Below are 22,614 nucleotides of genomic sequence, written 5' to 3'. Positions count from 1 at the left end.
TATCAGTTTACCCAGCCCCTCTCCTCCCCTCGTGTCACTGCTCAGGTTATAACGGGCATCTGGGAAGATATGTTGGGCATTCAGTACAGCGTATTCCTGAGGGGGTCTGTGCCTTCCTGCCCCAGCCCTGAGTACAGGCCCCTCAGTGACTGGGACCTGGCATGGTCAGCATTTACCTGAGTCATAGTTAAATTAACACACTCTGAACGCAGATGGAAACGAATTCCATCAAACTATTTAGGCAATTTCATCTCTTTAAAAAATTGCTTTAAAATGAAGTATGAATTGAATCAATGAATGGATTGTGTAAATTATTGTTTCCTTTAAAGAAATAGTTTAGATTACTTAAATGGATTGATGTAATCGGTTTCACAAACGTTATGAGTGTTGTTCATTTTGCAGGGTTTGCAGAGTTCTACATTTCTAAATGATCAGAAACTGTTGGAGCAAGAATTAAGAAGCTTCTCACATCCAACTATTCTTCAGTAGGGCTGACTCGAAATAAACAAACACAGGAAAACCACTTAGTCATTAATCTGTGTGAAGTTGTAGTTAGCAAATTGTGAAACACACAGACTGACAGGGCCATTTGTAGGCAATCACTTCACCCCCTTCAACTGCCTCATGTCCCGGCTCCCACACACACACACACACACACACTCCACCCCCCCTGTTCAGTAGCAGTTGTCTCTGATGTATCCAGTTGACCCCCGGCCAGTGTGGAGGTGTTGGGGCTGAGAGGTGCGGTATATCACCGGAATGCTGGCCAGGTATCACTCATCATGGAGGACTAAGTGTTCTTTAATGGATGGCTTTCTCCCTGGCATCTGTCCCATGGCCTGAACAAGCTGAAGGAGACAGGAACACCATCTGCTGTCTCCGTGCCCGACCCCAGACCAAAGATCAGCACCATTTCTTACTAAATCAATCTGTTCCCTGTCGCGAGGCGACCGAGCTGAAACCCTCTGACCTGGAAATGCTCCGTTTGAGGAAGACTTTGTTCGTGCACGGTGTTGGCAGCGTCCCAGCTCGTCACAGTCCAAACAGCCAGATGGAAGGGCAGATGAGCAATCATTTAAGCATGCATTAAACATCCACAAAAATGAACCCGGACCTTCTGTTAGGTCTGGGTTAACATGGATATATTAGCACCCCTCGCAACACTGCAAAAATAAATCAGCCTTCGTTTACTGACCCACAGTAACTTTGGCATTTTCTCTTCCCAGTGTTTCCTGGTGAATTGAACAAACAGCTTAAATAGAGCAGTGAAGGCACAGCGAGAATCCGATGTGTTTGAGAGCAGATTGTGTGGAGTGCTGGCAGGCAGTGAAACCCTGGCAGTTCTGCACCCCGTGCATCTCCTCCACGCTCTCTGTCACGCTGGCCTACTTTCATGGCTAAACTCGAACCCACCTCCACAATCCTCTCTCTGGCTTCATGTCTCCCTGAGGGCCCCACAATAGCAGAGTGTCCTTACCTAGCGATCCCTCCCTCTCTCTCTTCCTCCATGTCTTTCACCCTTCTTCGCTCTCTCTCTCCCTCTCCATCTCTCTCTCCCTCTCCATCTCTCTCTCCCTCTCCATCTCTCTCTCCCTCTCCATCTCTCTCTCCCTCTCTCTCTCTCTCTCTCTCCCTCTCCATCTCTCTCTCCCTCTCCATCTCTCTCTCCCTCTCTCTCTCCCTCTCCATCTCTCTCTCCCTCTCCATCTCTCTCTCCCTCTCTCTCTCCTTCTGTTTCTTATCTCTTCTCTTTTCTTTTCCCCTTGGGTTCAATTAGGCATGGTGTTCAGTAGACTTTACTGTAGGGATGTGAGTCTTGTTTGACTTGTGTATTACAGTCTGTGTATAAACTGTAGTCTTTTTAGAGCACTCTATCTGTAATACTACTACTGTACACTGAGGTAAGAAGGCCAATCATTTGGAGGCCAACGATTCCCCCCCCAGTGGTGTTAAATGTTCTCTATAATAAGTGACATACTTCCCAATTGTACGACACAAAACAAGACGTGGTACAATAGGGCCGGAATGAATTGAATTCCCCACTTTTCAGACATGCCTTGTAATTATCTCTGCATGGGTTCTGTGTTATTATATCTGGTCATGTTTCTCAGAGTGTGGTATAAAATTAAGTCAACTCTTTCAGCAATCACTGAACAGTTCGGTTGAAGTCCAGCAAGCAGTTGTATTATGCTCTGTTACCAAGCAACAGACTGGGAAACAGCCTTGTATGTGTAAAAAACGTATGTATTTGTGCCTCGTACATACACAGTTCCTTGACAATGCACACTTCTGATCTGCTGTACCTTCTCTCTAAGTCTCTTTGGATAGAATAATGAATCAAACGTAACACGTACTGTGTTTAATACATCCCAACCAGAGAGCTCCTCAGTCTTCTCTTGGTTAAAGGATGAATTCAATATTAGTAGGATGAAACCTTATTGGAAGCAGAGTCAGAAATCCAGTCAGTGTAGCTCTGGTCAGAAGAACCCAGCGTGTGTCACAGCTATATCCATGTCACACTTAAAACAGTCCTGACAATAACTAAAACACTGAAACAAAAGTCCCAGTTTCCTAGGCAAAGCCTTGTGCTACTTTTAACCCTTTACAAGTAGTACATATGCAGTTGTTCATTTTACGTTCAAATACAGTCAAATTATTATTTCCACTTACATATTAATCAACTATAAAATAAATCAAAGTTAAACATATTAAGTCACCAAATGCAGACAGCAGGGATAGTGAGCTGGGTGTATACTCTTACATTATGGGATGTATCAAAACACAGAGTTGTGTGAGCTCAGTACTGGGAAGACCCCAAAGGCTGACATCATGTGTAGTCCCTGTGTGTTGCTGGTGAGTCCCTGTGTGTTACTGGTGAGTCCCTGTGTGTTACTGGTGAGTCCCTGTGTGTTACTGGTGAGTCCCTGTGTGTTACTGGTGAGTCCCTGTGTGTTACTGGTGAGTCCCTGTGTGTTACTGGTGAGTCCCTGTGTGTTACTGGTGAGTCCCTGTGTGTTACTGGTGAGTCCCTGTGTGTTACTGGTGAGTCCCTGTGTGTTACTGGTGAGTCCCTGTGTGTTGCTGGTGAGTCCCTGTGTGTTACTGGTGAGTCCCTGTGTGTTACTGGTGAGTCCCTGTGTGTTACTGGTGAGTCCCTGTGTGTTACTGGTGAGTCCCTGTGTGTTACTGGTGAGTCCCTGTGTGTTACTGGTGAGTCCCTGTGTGTGTTAGCAGTGCATGTTGCCCGAGTCTCTGGGGAAATTAGTTGAACACTGTCCTCTTCTGACTTATCAGGATTACACAACACTGAACAAGACAGCCGCACTGCACATTTAAAATGAGGTTGAGGAGGGGGGGGGGAAGGTTCTTTAGACATTCAACTAGTTTGTGTACAGTGTCAAATCTATTCTTAATTTGTATAGCCTTTTTTTTACAAGCAAGGCCACAGATAGCTGGGTTAGAAACCATATGCACATGGGGTACTGCCACACAAACAGTACAGTATGTTTTAGATGTAACCGTACATTCAATGTCAGACATTCATTCTGCAGATGATTTCATACAAAGCAACACACAGAGGGGGGGGGGGGGGGGGGCAGGGACTCTTGATCTGCTGTCATGCTTTAACCACTGAGCTGTTCGATTACATTTAAAAAGCCCCACTGTGATCTAGAGACGCTCACCAACGTGAGGCGCTTCTCTGATGTCAGCAGTGATGACACGTCCCCAGACAGCCTGTCACCTGTTCCTGCGTCAGACACTCATTAATGTGTCCACTGGTGGCCTCACATACAGACGCTCTCTAATCAGCTCTGTGGCTGTCCATTACAAACACGTCAGTGTATATTGAAGTCACTGGCTCGCACAGATAAACCTCTCAATCTGGTCAAGTGTATCGCACTATCTGCAATTACACAGTTCAGAAGATTGCATCGCTCCCCTCGATACTTTACACCGAGGAGCAGGGAATCTGGCGTCATGACAGAGCAGAAACATGTTTTCGTTACGAGTAGGAGTAGTGCTTTGCATAACAAAAGGTTACGTTTTCGTAATAGGCTGTGGCTTGTTTCCCACACAGAGACGTCTTGAGGGTGAAAACTAAACAGCTGTTGTGGTAATAACTGGAGCTCTCAACCTCTCTGGGACTGAAGCTACGATGAAAGGTCTTTTAGTGACCCAAGGAATTTTTTGCCCCTTGTACGACACGCCCAGGAGCATCTCCATTCCCTGGTTGTGTGTGTCCTGAAATGTTATTGTGTAAATAATGCACACATTTGAATATCTCATGTTTATAATGAGTGTTTACTTTATGTGGGTCTTTACTAGTTGTTGTTTTAAGAGGATAACGTGTTCCAGTCAGAGCACACTGTGCAGCAACAGTCAGAGCTCACTGTGCAGCAACAGTCAGAGCTCACTGTGCAGCAACAGTCAGAGCTCACTGTGCAGCAACAGTCAGAGCTCACTGTGCAGGAACAGTCAGAGCTCACTGTGCAGGAACAGTCAGAGCTCACTGTGCAGGAACAGTCAGAGCTCACTGTGCAGGAACAGTCAGAGCTCACTGTGCAGGAACAGTCAGAGCTCACTGCATTTTGAAGACATCCGACAACAAAGTTCAGAGGAAGCAGCACTCCACCACTCTGAAGGTAGACCGCGTCATTTGGGCTTTATGTTTGGAAAGAAAGGAACAAGGTTTTGGTGACGCCGGTATCGGTGGTGCGGTTTCCTAGGGGTCCCAAATGATGAAGCAACGTTCCGTTGCTCGCTGTCTGAAACTGAAAAACATAGCGATGCCCACAGTTCACCCTGCTGTTTGAGGAATGACATATGGTTCTGCACAATGAGTTCAAAGACAGAGAGGCTCGCTCCAAACCGTTAATCTGAAATCATTACATGTTTCCCACCATCAATTGTCTCTCCTTGAGGTGCTATTATCTAAACAATGAAGTCAGCTCATGCACACTGAAAGTGGCAGTTGTTGTCCTCTGTGGTCAATTTAATGTTCGTACTTGTCTTAACTTCGATGTTAAACTAACATGTACAGTCTCAAACACACACCACCCCTTACACACATATACACCTACACTCTCAAACACACACCACCACAAACATACACCCACACACTACAAACACACACCACCACATATACCCACACACTACAAACACACACCACCACATACACCCACACACTACAAACACACACCACCACATACACCTACACACTACAAACACACACCACCACATACACCCACACACTACAAACACACACCACCACATATACCCACACACTACAAACACACACCACCACATACACCTACACACTACAAACACACACCACCACATACACCCACACACTACAAACACACACCACCACAAACACCCACACACTACAAACACACACCACCACAAACATACACCCACACACTACAAACACACACCACCACATACACCTACACACTACAAACACACACCACCACATACACCTACACACTACAAACACACACCACCACATACACCCACACACTACAAACACACACTCTGACAAAACTCACTGAGGCGGCGAGGGAAAGCAGATGAATATAAAATGTAGTATTCTTTCTGTCACGATCATTTCAAGTCCCACATGTTGGAGCAGATGAAGTGGAAAAAATAATTATAGTAATTTAGGCAAACAATCTTGAAGGATCACACGCTTGATTTAAACTTCAGTGTGTAAAAGAAGGGTGAATACAAGTATTTACCTGCCAGCTAACAATTGTAAACCATAAGTACAGTGGCTGTTCTCTGCAGTCCAATCAGCCTCTGTCAAATCAGCGTGAACACATCAGCAGATTACAAACTGAATGGTTGTCCCTCCCGGGCCAGACAAGCTTCTTATGCAGAGTGAAGTGCATGTCTGTTAGCCTCTGAACAAGGCGCTGCGTGATGAAGGGATGGAGGAGAAGGGTTTGAGAAGCTCAGTTGTCATGGGACCTTCTCCAAGCTGCTTCTTCTGCGTCACCATGTTCAGGTCTGATTCAGTTTTTCCTCTACTTCCTGTTTGGGTTTGATGTGAGACTTCCTGTTTTCTGTTGACAAGACATGATGATCATAATAACTCGGGGCGAGGAAAACCTGGAATTTTCTAAAAGTTTTTATTAGAAATCATATTTTTTTGTATAAAAACTGGACATGCTCCACAAGACTTCATTTTTCATGAAATTTTACAAATACTCAGATAGTCAGGCACTGCTTCTTTTAGATTACTTTTTCAGGTTTTTTTTATGGACGTATAAGCAGACATCATCAATCTATTTAATAACATACATTAACTTGCCAATTAATTTGGTCAGCACTTACATATTTTTATTCTGCAACACAAATGGCATTGAAAGTAATACAGAAGGGGGGGGGGAGTGAGGGGGGGGGAGTGAGGGGGGGGGGGGAGTGAGGGGGGGGGGGGAGTGAGGGGGGGGGGAGTGAGGGGGGGGGGGGGAGTGAGGGGGGGGGGAGTGAGTGAGGGGGGGGGAGTGAGGGGGGGGGCCTTGGTTAAGAGCAGCAGTGAGTCCACAACACAAACGTTTCCCTGAACACAGGTGGGCGGCCTCCACGCAGTCCTTTCAAGCAGCCAGACGAAGGTGAAAGGCAGGACTCTCTGTCACGCATCGCCCCCTCGGATGCCTTCACCACACATTCATGATCCTATTATAATAGTCCCCTATTCCGCAATAAGCCGGTGTGGATCGATTAATCAACGTTCAATCGTTACTGTAGGCGACCAGGGTGAGAACAGTATGACATAACCTGGACGGAGCACGTATACTGGAGTATAGATGAGCTGTGTGACCCTGTCTCCTGTAGACAGGGGACTGGAGTATAGATGAGCTGTGTGACCCTGTCTCCTGTAGACAGGGGACTGGAGTATAGATGAGCTGTGTGACCCTGTCTCCTGTAGACAGGGGACTGGAGTATAGATGAGCTGTGTGACCCTGTCTCCTGTAGACAGGGGACTGGAGTATAGATGAGCTGTGTGACCCTGTCTCCTGTAGACAGGGGACTGGAGTATAGATGAGCTGTGTGACCCTGTCTCCTGTAGACAGGGGAGAGGTTATTGGCAGAGAAGGGAGAGTCCATGAGGACAGATGGTTGCTGGGCTACGAAAAGAATAAAACCCTCTAAGGCTTCCAGCCGGGGCTCACAGGATGAAAGCGCAGATGTAGAGGGCAGTAACAGGCTTTGCTTGCTGGTCATAATGTGGCTGCACTTGAGCACAAATAAACAGATATCACTCACTAGACCATCACCAGGTCGATTTTTACGTACAACAGAATCTGGGCCAAACAGCTGCAACAATACGGAGTTTGAACGCATTCCAAATATTATTTTTTTCTTTTAACAACACAACACATGATGTTCAAACTGGCATGCTCAAAATCAAGAATGACCAATTTTCCTAGATGCCGTCTTCATTTTTGTCAACTAAGAGGGGAAAGGAACAAAACAATTCATGGAGTCATTCAGTTTTCCGACATTTTATGAAAAGTTCTCTTTGTGATTATATTTTTTCTCTTTCTCTGAACATGTTTAGAAACTAACATCCGCCAGTCATCCTTCTCAAAAGAATCCAGATGTGTCCTTCTGCTCCACCTGCCACGTCTCTGGAAAGCTTTGAGAACAACATTTATCACACATCACAAAACCAGTGTTTCATCCCACCTGAACACATACTGGTGTTGGTGGCTTGACGCTGCGTTACGCCCAGGTACAGACGTCATGGCGACAGAGCGTAGCTCCAAGGTAACCCACATAGACAGCCCCGCCTCCCTGCAAACCAGCGTTGGGGTTTAGTGTAGGCTGATGGAAGATGGATATTCAGGATTATTCAGCATCTGGTCCTGAGAGGTCTTCTGCTGGTTCATCAGTTGTGTTTGATCTGTCTGCTGTGGTCTGTGTCGCAAACACCTCTGTCATCGTCATCGCTGATTACTCTCTCTCTCTTTCATAACAGTCCATAGTGAAGTGCCAATCCTGAAGGAAAATGATGATGGCATCTCCTAGATAGCATGGTTGCTATAGCTGATGTAGGTTTGCTTTGAGGCAAAGGCTGAAAGAGAAGCAGGACATCCAGGAAAATCAAATCAAGATTGTGTCAAGGTTATTTCTTCTGAAAAACATGAAAGCATTTTCATTTCAGCCTGTTCAACATTCAAGTGTTAGTCTCAATACCTCCTACCTTCACCTCCTACTTCCTACCCCTCCCCTCCTCCTTCCTACCTCCGGCTCTCAGGGCTCTCCCTGATGTGGCAGATTCTCCCCCCCCCCCCATCCTTCCTCACAATGCACAGCATCGCATCAGCATTTCTCCAAACATTTGTGCCCTCTCCATTTCAACACCACAGTTGTTTTACACGTCTGTGTGTGAACGGGACAATGCTTTTCCTCTGTCGGCGAAAAGAGGCTAGAGAGAGTGAAACCGTGTGTTCTGCATGCGTCAGTACGCCCGACTGCAAACAGACAGGGGGGTGCGTCTCTGCCACAGAGCGTCGTGAGAAGGTCCCGGAGCACACGGTAGACCGGTTGTCACCTGAGCGCTTTCTGCTGAGTCAATAGCGAGGAAGACATTATTTAGGGGTACCTCTGTTGTGTAAAACGCAGGTCTTTGTCCTTGCGACTGCAGTATGGAACATTTGTATTGGTATTGAAATGAGGCAGGGCTGGGGGTTCTGGGTTGGCTGGCTCGCAGAGTAAGCTAATCTGCTTCAGAGCGGTCTGCACGTCAAACGGCAGAGGAAAGAACATTCAGATAGATCGGCGGGGATCTCGTGAGCATGCTGTGAAACGCAACTGTTGATGTTATTGTGAAATGAGAGACGAAAGGAAGGTGGATGTATCGGGCGTGATTGAAATGCTCTCCGCGTTCACCTCAACCTTCTCCCGGGTGGAGAGACTGCTATTACAGCACACACACACGATTGGTTGTTTAGTTGGCACAGAGCTGGCTTTCCTTCCCAGTCCGACCTTAGCACACGTAAAGCACCACACTGGTTTAATGGATTCATTGTGCCTTCTTTTTTTTTTACGCACCGCATAAGTAATGAGCACACTGCAGCTATTCCCTCTTACACCCTTTGGTGAAGGGTTTGGAATATTATGAAGCCATGACAGAGAGACGGAATATACTCAAACTGGAGAAGGTATAATTTCTGGGGAAATTGTGGGGTGTGCTTGCCTCCGTTGCAGATGGGTCCGATTTTTTACAATTTATATTTCCGTATATTTTAGATAAAAATGCATACTTATTATTTATGCAGATTGCTGCTCATTTTAAATTCAAAATACTAAGGGTGACGTGTAGAATGTAACAGTTGTCATTTACCCTGCAAGAGGGAATGGTGATCAGCTATATAGCAGCATCATAGTTGAAAATTTGCATCAAAACAAATAAATTGGGCAATCCTGTGTAAAAATGGTCCTAACCCAGGGCCGGCCCAAGGCATAAGCTAACTGAGCGGATGCTTAGGGCCTCTGTGGCCACCAGGGGGCCCCCAAGAGCACAAGAAATTACAGTTTAATGTATTATGTAAAAATATATATATTCTTTTTATTTTATCGGCAAAGATAAGCGATGCTGAGGGGTCCCCAAATCAATTTTGCTTAAGGCCTGGGCCGGCCCTGTCCTAACCTCTACGACTTAATCGTCCCTTAAGGTTTTCCCTTCTAGTGATATTTGCAAGCATTTAGCCTACTCATATTGTATTCATTCATTAATAAAGAACCCCTTTGAAACATGCTTATTTTAACAACGTTGTCACCGGTAGTATCTCAGATAGAATCGCGATTCATACGGTACCATATGCCCCCACAGAAAATATGCTAACCCTAACCCAAAACGTAAAAAAGCTTTACATTCATTTTGGGGGGAAAAAAGGTTTACTGGAAGCGATCATTGTCAGTAACAAATGCAAAATGCAACCATTTGGTCTCAGTCGAGAGCCCTACGTGGAGAAGCTGACCCCGATAAATTGTACTATAAGCTAGCTAATTATAGACTACTGCTGTGTGGGAATCGCCGGAGCTAACCAGTAGAAGGGCGTACACAAATACAGGGTGTTGATATCACAGCCTCCCTTACAAAAAAGAAGTATACTTCAAGTTTATTTTGTAAGTATACTTAGTATAAAAAGTATACTATTATCATGTTACTTAAAGTATGCTATTTATATACTAATTTTGTACTTATTTATACACTATTTTTGTACTAAGTAAACTGAATTGGCCCACTTTTTTGGTCACTTAGTACACTTTAAAGTACACTTATAGTGTATTCAAGGTTTACTTTTAAATACTGTAAAGTAGCCTGTGTAGTACACTTTCAGTTCATAAAGTATACTTCCTAAAGAGCCTCAAAGTATACTTTGCAATACTTTTAAGTGCACTTTCAATTAATGTAAGTACTTCAAGAAGTAAACTTAATAAGTCAAATGTTACTATTACTTACTAATATATCATAATGTTTAGGAGCCCCTCAAACGCCTTCGATTATAATTCACTTAACAAGAACGGGGCCCTTGTAAAGTTACACTGCAGCTCAAAGAAGCTATACACTGTGCAAGCGTTGACATTTTAAGAATCCTGATCTAACCCTAACCCATTTGTGCTAAAACAAGCAACTCAATAGGGACCAAGACAAAAATGTTGATGCCAATATTCAAGTTTTTTTTTGCCAAAGGCTTGAGCACACCCAATAACGTGAATGGTGAAATATTTATGATGGGCATAATGTTGCACTTATGGCAGCACCTACAGTACTGTACACCTTTGTCAAACTACTTTAGTATCACCTCATTAAGCTGGAGTTAAAAGGTGCTTTGATGCACCGTAAGTTATGCACTTTACCCAGCCTCACCCCCAGCCTTGCTACCCAGCCTCACCTTGAGTCTCCAGCCCCACCCCGCACCCCACCCACACCCTACCAGACCCAGCTCCCAGCCTCACCCCCAGCCTTCCCCCCAGCTTCACCTTGAGTCTCCAGCCCCCCCCCACCCCACCCTCACCCTCACCCTACCCAACCCAGCTTCCAGCCTCCCCCCCAGCCTCACCTTGAGTCTCCAGCCTCCCCCCCACCCCACCCCACCCTCACCCTACCCAACCCAGCTTCCAGCCTCCCCCCCAGCCTCCCCCCCAGCCTCACCTTGAGTCTCCAGACTCTCACACAGCTCTGTCTTGGCCTCTCCGTTGGGGCGGAGGCTGGCCTTCGGGTTGAACTTGTTGGACATGGTTGCTGCGGTGACCACGGCCTTGAGGCTGCGCGTGCGCTTGGGCACGTTCTGCTCGGGGTGCAGGAGGACCACGTACACCTTGGGCAGGTATAGCATGCCCAGAGACACAGAGGCACTCAGGCTCACGGAGATGGTCAGGGTGGTGGTCTGGATGTACATCTGGAGGAGGCACACACACACACACATACACACACACACACATACACACACACACACACACATACACACACACACATACACACACACACACACACACACACACACACACACACACATACACACACACAAACGCATAATGACAGAAGTTAGATAGGATTGGAGAGAGCAACACACCAGCCTGTTCATCACCAGGATAGAGGCGTAGGTTTCACTGGGATCATATGAAAACACATCCAGTCATCAGTCACACTGCTGAATGTGGGCTTGCAGGTGATTTAATGACCGGGGTTGTATTTCCGGAGGATATCACTTCATCCACGTGTTGACAAGGTTTGTTTCCAAACAGATGCAGTCTGTACAGCTCCAAGAAGACACGTTTTGTTGCGGAGGTTTGAAACCGTCAGGTGAGTGTCTGTGAGTGCAGAGAGAGAAGGGACTCGACCTGTTTTCATTCCCAATCAACACCTCATAAGCTCTTACAGTGGCAGCCAAGCCAACCTTGTTTGTTTTAACGTTCTGCTGGGCTAGCTTTAATACGGCCTTCCCGTCTGCTCTGAAATTAATTTCACCACGAGTCGATAGCGTCCAATTCTGATCCGATACAAGGTGCCCCATAAAATGAAACAACCTCATGAAAATGTTATACTCGGCTGAACATTGTGGATGGCGAGGGAGGGACCTTGTTGAATATCCGTGTCTGTTGCTCCATTCGAAGTGTTTGCGGTGCAGCGGTGCGTTAATAAGAGGCTTTAATGACAACATCCAACATGCAACATCCAACAGGCCTGCCTGGGGGGGGGGGATGTTAGCTGCACACGCTGATCACCTGACCGCTCTCTCGTCAGCAGGATTAAAGAGCAGGGAGCGTAAACCATCAAACAGGCTTCCACAATCCTCGGCGGCTAAACACAGATCATCAGAATGAGCGGGAAAACCCTGCATGATAAAAACACCACTGTTTAATTAGGAGTGTGGCTTTGTCACACCTGCCTGCTGGACCGCCACTCGCTGGCCGTCACCATCACTGGAACCAATCAAACTCAATCCCACTGACACCCTCCCCCTAACCAATCAGACGATTGATTGCCTCTGTTTGGCAGTGCTGTGTGGTGTTACCTGGGTGTGGATGGGTAATGACACCTGCCCCTCCTAAGGAGCCAGATCTATAGGGCTCCTGCTGGTGAAACAGCTTCACAGTTTAACTCATCACGCGTCAGGCCTGCCTTGGGAGATGGGTTTGTTTCTGTATGTGTGACTGATATATGGCTCTGTGCTGCTTCGTATATACACACACCTCTCCCTCCATCCTCCCCTCCCTCCATCCTCCTCTCCCTCCATCCTCCTCTCCATCCTCCTCTCCCTACATCCTCCTCTCCCTCCATCCTCCCCTCCATCCTCCTCTCCCTACATCCTCCTCTCCCTACATCCTCCTCTCCCTCCATCCTCCCCTCCCTCCATCCTCCTCTCCCTCCATCCTCCCCTCCCTCCATCCTCCCCTCCCTCCATCCTCCTCTCCCTCCATCCTCCTCTCCCTCCATCCTCCCCTCCATCCTCCTCTCCCTCCATCCTCCCCTCCCTCCATCCTCCCCTCCCTCCATCCTCTTCTCCCTCCATCCTCTCCTCCATCCTCCCTCCATCCTCCTCTCCTCCATCCTCCCTCCATCCTCCTCTCCCTCCATCCTCCCCTCCATCCTCCCCTCCATCCTCCTCTCCCTCCATCCTCCCCTCCATCCTCCTCTCCCTCCATCCTCCCCTCCATCCTCCCCTCCATCCTCCTCTCCCTCCATCTTCCTCTCCCTCCATCCTCCCCTCCATCCTCCCCTCCATCCTCCTCTCCATCCTCCTCTCCCTCCATCCTCCCCTCCGTCCTCCTCTCCCTCCATCCTCCCCTCCATCCTCCTCTCCCTCCATCCTCCTCTCCCTCCATCTTCCTCTCCCTCCATCCTCCCCTCCATCCTCCCCTCAATCCTCCCCTCCCTCCATCCTCCCTTCCCTCCATCCTCCTCCCCTCCCTCCAGCCTCTCCTCCCTCCATCCTCCCTTCCCTCCATCCTCCCTTCCCTCCATCCTGCCCTCCTCCCCTCCTTCCTTCTCTCCCCCCTGTGTGTGCACACATCATCCAGTCATCAATAGCACTAGCCCCGGGCTATGCATACATAGTTGCATCAATGCAGCACTAATGAGTGAGATGAAGCTATGGAGAAGATTTGAGATCCTAGAGGGCTGTCTGGGTGTCTGCTCCTCTACACAGCTGCCAGGACCCTGCCTGCCCTCTACACAGCTACCAGGACCCTGCCTGCCCTCTACACAGCTGCCAGGACCCTGCCTGCCCTCTACACAGCTACCAGGACCCTGCCTGCCCTCTACACAGCTACCAGGATTTACTCTCTCTCCTTCCTTTCTCGTTCATTGTCTCTCTCTCCTCCCTCTTTCTCACCCTCTCTCTTTGTCTTTTCCTTTCTCTCTCCTCCCTCCCTCTCTCTCTATCTCCCTCCCTCTTTCTCTCTCTCTTCCTCAGCAGGACAAAGACAAACGTTTTCATCACTCTGCTGTCACTGGCAGCGATATGACGGTGACTTCATGAGGATATAAACAACACCCACTCCGTCACTCCATCACCCGTGCAGGGGCTATAATGGCAGGGTTCTCCATTTGGGATGATTGCATTTCAATTGAGTCCATTGTGGAGAGAAACCTTTCCCCAGAACTCTATTGTGAAGCGTTCGTTCACGCCTGTCACCCCCCCACCTGCCTGCCCGCCCGCCCGCCCCCACCTGTCTGTCAGCCCATGATAGAGAGTGTGTCACAGGTGAGCTATCCCATCACCCCTAACATCAGGATCTGTGATCACACTCTATAGATAGACCAGCTGTCTTCTTATCCACACGCCCCCTCCTTGCTTGCTTGCTAACACACATACACACACACACAGCTGTCCCCAAGCACACACACACACAGATGGCACTGGGGACGGGGGGACATGTCCCCCCCAGATTCCTAGTGACCCCGATCCGTCCCCAACACTCTCCCTAAGTAAGGCGACAAGCACCAGTTCATAACTGCACAGCTGATAAGGCAATCTTAGCGTGTATTAGTGTGTGTAACGTTGGCCACACAAAAGTACTACAACAGTTTTGAAAGAAAAAAAAAGTGTATTATGCTTATTTTTGGAGCCGTCGTTTGTGCTTTTAGGCTTGGCGTCTTCCTGGTTATCATGGAGATGACGTTAGTGGCCCCGTTCGTTTGGCTTAAAATTGACGTTTGGCTCGCTCCCTTTCATTAACCTGTTGGCTGCAACCAACCATGAAACAAAAAAGCTCAATGGCATTACTGTGTGCCAAATTCACCAAGACAAACTGGAGAAACTGGACAGACAGCTCAGAAATATCTTCAGGAAAATGAAAGGAGAGATGTGTTGGGGACATATTGAGTCTGCTTCTAGAGGGTAAATTAGTTTGGCTGCAGAGGGAATCTTTTTTTTTTTTTTTTTTTAGATCAATTTTGTTTATCATTGGAAAAAAAATTACAAAGAACAAACATACCTGCAGAAGGAATTCCAAATATTTAATTTAAAGTGTAAATTTAATTTTACATTTCATGCTATGTAGCCTATAATTATTTGTATTTATGTAAATCTATTGTTTTATGTATTTATACTTTATACTGTTTACATACACGTTGTTATATTTGTAATAATTTACATCCTGTTGAGATCAGCAAATGTTTAGATAAAACATTTGCAGAGGGCATGAAGTTTTGGTGGGTGATTGACATACTAATGTATGGATATATATATACACACACACAAAATAACTAATTGAGTTGGAATCATTTGCTGACAGCTTGGTCCCCCCCAGTTCAAAAATTCCATCTGCACCCCTGCACACACACACACACAGCTCTCCCCAAGCACATTCACACACACACACATAACGTGCTCCCCTCCTCCCCCCTGCACACACACACACACAGCTCTCCCCAAGCACATTCACACACACACACATAACATGCTCCCCTCCTCCCCCCAACAAACACACACACACAGAAACTCTCCTGCTGAAGGACAGCTAAATGAGCGTGCTGCTATACCTGCCAAACAGGGTGACGGCAGCAGCACAGGATGGCGATCGGGCGGGCAATCAGACGGACACACGACAGAGGCTGGGTGGGACCGGGAGTATTGCTCTGGGAGACGTCATGCTGCCCTGCCTGCCTTTGTTGGGCCTGTCACTCGCGGTGATTAGGAGCTGCTGCTGTTGTGACACGCACATTTCTTAAAGAGGAACATTATTTACGAGTCGGAGCCGGAAGGGCTGTCACTGCTGTCTTCTGCTTAATCTGGAAATGAAGCGTTTTAGTTTGAGTCAGACTCATTGATGTGATTCTGGATGCTGTCAGGGAGACTGAAACGCCCCGGGGATCCTCTATAGAGGAGATCCTCTGTAGGGGCTTGGAGATCCTCTGTAGAGGAGATCCTCTGTAGGGGCTTGGAGATCCTCTATAGAGGAGATCCTCTGTAGAGGAGATCCTCTGTAGGGGCTTGGGGATCCTCTGTAGAGGAGATCCTCTGTAGGGGCTTGGAGATCCTCTATAGAGGAGATCCTCTGTAGAGGAGATCCTCTGTAGGGGCTTGGGGATCCTCTGTAGAGGAGATCCTCTGTAGGGGCTTGGAGATCCTCTATAGAGGAGATCCTCTGTAGAGGAGATCCTCTGTAGGGGAGATCCTCTGTAGGGGAGATCCTCTGTAGGGGCTTGGAGATCCTCTATAGAGGAGATCCTCTGTAGGGGCTTGGGGATCCTCTATAGAGGAGATCCTCTGTAGGGGCTTGGAGATCCTCTGTAGGGGAGATCCTCTGTAGGGGCTTGGAGATCCTCTATAGAGGAGATCCTCTGTAGGGTCCTGGGGATCCTCTATAGAGGAGATCCTCTGTAGGGGCTTGGGGATCCTCTATAGAGGAGATCCTCTGTAGGGGCTTGGAGATCCTCTGTAGAGGAGATCCTCTGTAGGGGCTTGGAGATCCTCTATAGAGGAGATCCTCTGTAGGGGCTTGGGGATCCTCTGTAGAGGAGATCCTCTGTAGGGGCTTGGAGATCCTCTGTAGAGGAGATCCTCTGTAGGGGCTTGGAGATCCTCTGTAGAGGAGATCCTCTGTAGGGGCTTGGGGATCCTCTGTAGAGGAGATCCTCTGTAGGGGCTTGGGGATCCTCTGTAGAGGAGATCCTCTGTAGGGGCTTGGAGATCCTCTGTAGAGGAGATCCTCTGTAGGGGCTTGGAGATCCTCTGTAGAGGAGATCCTCTGTAGGGGCTTGGAGATCCTCTGTAGAGGAGATCCTCTTTAGGGTCCTGGGGATCCTCTATAGAGGAGATCCTCTGTAAGGGCTTGGGGATCCTCTGTAGAGGAGATCCTCTGTAGGGGCTTGGAGATCCTCTGTAGAGGAGATCCTCTGTAGGGGCTTGGAGATCCTCTATAGAGGAGATCCTCTGTAGGGGCTTGGAGATCCTCTGTAGAGGAGATCCTCTGTAGGGGCTTGGAGATCCTCTATAGAGGAGATCCTCTGTAGGGGATTGGAGATCCTCTGTAGAGGAGATCCTCTGTAGGGGCTTGGAGATCCTCTGTAGAGGAGATCCTCTTTAGGGTCCTGGAGATCCTCTATGAGTTCTGGAGATCCTCTACAGCAGGGGTACTCAATTAGAAACCCAAAAGGTCCACTCACAAAATTTCCATTCAGTCCAGGGTTCGAAACAATGATGGTTTATTTTTCTGGCCCTTATCTCAGAGTTTTGGCCTGGGGGTAATTTTGTTCAAAGTGTCAATGCGTTGTGTCATAGTGACGTTTCACATTACCACTTTTGACAAGGGCAACCGTCTCATTGCAGATTAAACACATCGGTGTTGTGCTCCCCACCGGCAGCACAAATACTACTCAGTCTACTCGGTCAGAAATTTGCGATTTTCTGAATCAACTTTTAGTTTTTTGTCGGGTTTTGTCACGCCATGATTTTCACTAAGGAAGAAACAGGTAGCTTACCGTTTGCAAATTGATTAGCCTGCATTGTAGCCAATGACACACACAAGCTGCGTGACCCACATAGGTTGCAGCCAATGTTGAGTGAGTGACTTGTCATGGTGATTACAGTTATTACAGCTCCTGATTGGACCTTTGGATTGGACACGGAAGACAGAAACCACATAGGAAAAAAATATAGGCTATAGCACAAAGTCACGCACCAATGAAAACTCGCTTGGATCATGACTTATACTAGAATGTTGATTTTGGCTTTGGTCCAAATAGTATTGTGTCCGACAATCCATTAATTTGAAACAGGTGAACTTATGTCTAATGCACATTTCCTGTCTGACGGCACAGGATGCAAACAGCCTGGCGTTCTTCAGATCAGGCCTGGAGGGGTGAACGTAAAGCCACATGTCCGTGTTCATAAAGAACCTGTTTTCCACGTCTGGTCTCACCTTCCTCTGCCGGCTCCAGAGACCAAACCCTCATCTGCTGTGAAGGAGCATGAAGTCTATCTGGCAGCTTTCAGCGGGAAATACTCATTAATTAATTGGCTAATAACATTTGGGAGAAGAAAGGGCTCTTATCGTAAGCCTTGGTGAGAGAACTTATTCCAGGTTTTCAAATTGAATTAGTTCTTTTTGGTCTGAGCGCATCACAGAAACTAAAGAGACTCAGAGTCTGTCTCATTCTTCTCTCCCTCCTTCACCCAGTCCTCTGCTCAAAGCTAGGCTGGCTAATGGATTGCCTCATCTTCAGAAAAGCTGATGCTGAATATCACTATGATTTCACAATTCTCTTTCATCTTTCTAGGTCAGAGACAGGCAGCATAAACTAAGAAGTCGTTTATAAATATAAATCCATCGTCCTATATATGCAGCTGTTAGTGAAGCGGGGGTGTAGTGAGCACACATGCTGGGACTGAGGCATTCTGGTCCACACTGCTATTACTGGGAGTTCATAAAACCAACTATGATATCTGGTGTAGACAGTACACACACACACACGTTTATGTAGGGAGGGAGGGAGAGAGAGAGAGAGAGAAAGCGACAGAGATGGAGAGACAGGGGGCAAGAGAGGGGGATATAGATACAGAGAGAGGGAAGGACAGAGAGAGAGACAGACAGAATGAGAGAGACAAAGTGAGAGAGAGACAGAGTGAGAGAGAGAGACAGATTGAGAGAGAGATTGAGGGCCAGAGAGAGATATAAGTGATGATGTTAGTTGACCGGTTTAAAGAGGAAACCCATATGCTGACTAATCAGAGTGAGTGTTAAGAGGTGCTGGTCCCCTGGGCTCAGAGCTGTCTGAAGAGCTGTCTCAGAGCTGTCTCAGAGCTGACTGAAGAGCTGTCTCAGAGCTGTCTCAGAGTTGACTGAAGAGCTGTCTCAGAGCTGTCTCAGAGCTGACTGAAGCGCTGTCTCAGAGCTGTCTCAGAGCTGACTGAAGAGCTGTCTCAGAGCTGTCTCAGAGCTGACTGAAGAGCTGTCTCAGAGCTGTCTGAAGAGCTGACTGAAGAGCTGTCTCAGAGCTGTCTGAAGAGCTGTCTCAGAGCTGTCTCAGAGCTGTCTGAAGAGCTGTCTCAGAGCTGACTGAAGAGCTGTCTCAGAGCTGTCTCAGAGCTGTCTGAAGAGCTGTCTGAAGAGCTGTCTCAGAGCTGACTGAAGAGCTGTCTCAGAGCTGTCTCAGAGCTGACTGAAGAGCTGACTGAAGAGCTGTCTGAAGCTGTCCCTCCATGAGGAACAGAGAGGGAGGGGGGAGATAGTGTGATTAATGTGACACGGCAGAACAAGAGGAGAGCAGCGTAAAGTAGAGCAGAGCAGGGTAGAGTAGAGCAGAGCAGAGTAGGGCAGAGTAGGGTAGAGTAGAGCGGAGTGGAGCAGAATAATGCAGGGCAGAGTAGAGCAGAGCAGAATAGAGCAAAACTCTCGAGAGTTGTAATTTTATGAGCCCCAAGAGTGACAAGGATATCATTTGTCTCCGGCCGCTGGAGGCCCCTGGAGGCCCCTGGAGGCCCCTGGAGGCCCCTGGAGAAGTGTCCAAAGTCCCTGTTAAACGGGTTCTCACCCAGACAGATAGAAGACATGAAACTGGACAAATTGCGTTTGTAATTCCTCTCACCATCGTCATAAAACCAACAGCTGCAGGGACCCATTTTTGCAACACCCACTATCGCAAAGCTGCTTGTTCAGCATCATTCTCTCTGGCCCCTTTGCCAGCCTCATGTCCAGTCATGTCCACCTCCTCACTCAGAGAGGGGGGACGAGGAGGTGAAGGAAGAGGAGGAGGAGAGAGGGGCCAGGATGTCTTGCCAGACCACAGAGAACACTGAGCAGAACAGAGTCCTAAATCCTCTAATCACAACTGCTACATCAGCTTCTGTTCTCCCTGATACCAACACAAACACCACCCCAACAGAGAAGCACAGAGAAGCACAGAGCAGAGCAGTGCAGAACACAGCAGAGAAGAGTACAGCAGAGTAGAGCAGTACAACACATCAACAAATAACCCCCCGGACCCCACAACAACAAGTCTTGTTTACCTTCTCGGTGGACTGCGAGGTGCCGAAGAAGATGGGGATGAAGGCCAGCCAGATGATGCAGGTGGTGTACATGGTGAAGCCGATGGGCTTGGCTTCGTTGAAGGTCTCGGGCACGCCGCGGGTCTTGATGGCGTAGACGGTGCAGGTGACCATGAGCAGCATGCTGTAGCCCAGCAGGCAGATGAGCGACAGGTCGGAGATGTCGCACTTCAGCACGCCGCGAGCCTGCTCCGGGTTGGACGTCCGCTGGTCTTCGTAGTCGATGATGGCCTGGGAGGGGTCCACGCCGAACCAGATGACCACGCCCAGCAGCTGCACTGAGGTCAGGCTGAAGGTGATGACGAGCTGGGAGGCGGGGGAGATGAACCGCGGGGCGCTGACCGACATGCTGCCCTGCTCGAAGATGCGGTAGATGCGGTTGGTCTTGGTGAGCAGCGCTGCGTAGCTGATGCTCATGCCCAGCCCCAGGAAGATCCTGCGCAGTGAGCAGATGCCCACGTCAGGGGCGGAGATCATGAGGAAGGTGGTGGCGTAGCACAGGAATATCCCCGTCAGGAGGACGTAGCTCAGCTCACGGCCGGACGCCTTGACGATGGGCGTGTCGTTGTAGCGTACGAAGGTTACCACCACGAAGACGGTGGCCAGGATCCCCACCACGGCGATGAGCAGGGGCACCACGGCCCAGGGAGAGCTCCACTCCAGCTTGACGATGGGGATGGATACGCAGGATGTGTGGTTGGGGTTGGGCCGCAGGTCGTAGCGGCACATCTTGCAGGTGAAAGTGTCGGCCTGGTACTGGTAGCCGTCGCAGCGCTCGCAGTGCCAGCAGCAGGGGATGCCCTTCACAGTCTTCTTCCTCTCGCCTGCCTGGCATGGCTGGCTGCAAGTGGACGAGGGCACCTGCTGGACCCTACCTGGCCAGTGCATGGCCCGGACCTGGGGTGGAAGGAGAGAGGGAGGGAGGGGGGGAGGGAGGGGGGGGGGGGAGGGGGGGGAGGGGGGGGGGAGGGAGGGAGGGAGGGAGGGAGGGAGGGGGGGGAGGGAGAGGGAGGGAGGGAGGGAGGGAGAGAGGAAGTGATGGTAAGAGTAGAGAGAGACAAAGGAAGAGAGGGAAGCTCCGCATGAATTGCTTGCATCCTTAACTACTCTCTGTCTGCTAATAACCATTTCAGTTTCTCAAAAAAAGAAAGATAAACAGCATTTTGTCATTTCAAAGGAGTATATTTAGCATTTTCATTTTATGTGTTTTGTTATTAACTTTGAATTTTTCTTGAATGGCTGTTTAAATTCATAGCGGGCAGAACGCATCCCTTAATGTGCATTTAATTAACAGCTCAAAGGATCCTTAATAGGAAAAGACTTGTTTGGAGTCAGGAACAGTAACACAACCAGCAGGAGTCTGGAGTCACCAGGACGAGAGAAAACACTCGCTGCACACACAGCTTTGAAGAAGGTAAAAAGACACTAAAGTCCACTTTGTAGCAACAGGATTTCTTTCTTCTCCTCTCACTTCTTATTGTTTCCCAAGGCCACCTTCTCTTCATGCTGTCCAAGTGTCATGTGCAGCAACATATCATTCATTTTTATAGCCCACACTCTATGTCCAGGTACCTGCTTCTTTCAGGCAGGAATCATTGTCTAAGACCGTATGGAATGAGTCTCCCTCCATCCCCCCTCCCCATCCTCCCTACCCCCTCCCCCTCCCTACCCCCTCCCCCCTCCCTGCACCCTCCCCCCTCCCTGCCCCCTCCCCCCTCCCTACCCCCTCCCCCCCTCCCTCCCCCCTCCCCTACCCCCTCCCTACCCCCTCCCCCCCTCCCTACCCCCCTCCCCCCGTCCCTACCCCCTCCCCCCTCCCCCGCAGGTCATACATGACTCCTGTAGAGTGAGCAGGTCATACATGACTCCTGTAGAGTGAGCAGGTCATACATGACTCCTGTAGAGTGAGCAGGAGGTCATACATGACTCCTGTAGAGTGAGCAGGAGATCATACATGACTCCTGTAGAGTGAGACCTGGCTCACCTAGATTAATGGCGGCCATTTTTATTACCTGCTGATTTTAATATTGAGTCAAACCCCAGAGATGTTCTCAAGAGTGGATTTATCAGTTTGATTTGATCTGTTTTATATTTGTGAGCACATAATCTCCTGAATATGATTACCATGTTCATGCAACAGGGAAATTATAAAAAGTAAAAAACATCATTAACAAGTAGGCCTTAAGAGTCATTGTAATGCCCCTATCCACATCAGCAGTGATTGTGTGTGTGTGTGTGTGTGTGTCTGTGTGTAGTGTGTGTGTGTGTGTACTGTGTGTGTGTGTGTGTGTGTGTGACTCAGCAGGTGACGGACAAAGACACAGAAATACTTCTACTACTTTGAACTGAGGGGGCGACTCTACTATTGATGCATGCGTCACGGATAAATCAACTTACAATTAGGAATTTTCCAGTCACTATTCATCCCTGGAGGGAATCACTTCATTCATCCAAAGAGACATGCAGCGGAGGGATTTGAACTTAAGACCTTCTGATTTGCAAATCATATGCTCTACTACGTCACTGTGTCAGTAGGACATTTAGTCATTGTAGCAGATGCTCTTATCCAGAGGGCAGGAGGCGAGGAGGAGGAGATGGGGGGAGA

General features: G+C 48.4%; 1 protein-coding gene across 1 annotated transcript in view; it reads right to left on the bottom strand.

Annotated features, from left to right (window-relative positions):
• Positions 1-6,504: 6,504 nt before the first annotated feature.
• LOC146272242 (metabotropic glutamate receptor 4-like) overlaps positions 6,505-22,614 on the bottom strand; it is a 121,506-nt gene continuing 105,396 nt past the window's right edge. The window contains 3 exon segments of the mRNA XM_084704878.1: positions 6,505-8,080; positions 11,168-11,414; positions 19,971-20,906. Of these exon segments, the coding sequence (XP_084561004.1) occupies positions 8,031-8,080; positions 11,168-11,414; positions 19,971-20,906 (1,233 nt within the window). The 3' untranslated portion in view covers positions 6,505-8,030.

The sequence above is a fragment of the Hypomesus nipponensis genome, chromosome 9 (genome assembly GCF_054491055.1).
Source record: "Hypomesus nipponensis isolate SF chromosome 9, ASM5449105v1, whole genome shotgun sequence".
NCBI classification, from domain to species: Eukaryota; Metazoa; Chordata; class Actinopteri; order Osmeriformes; family Osmeridae; genus Hypomesus; species Hypomesus nipponensis.
This window is presented reverse-complemented; position numbering and strand designations above follow the sequence as displayed.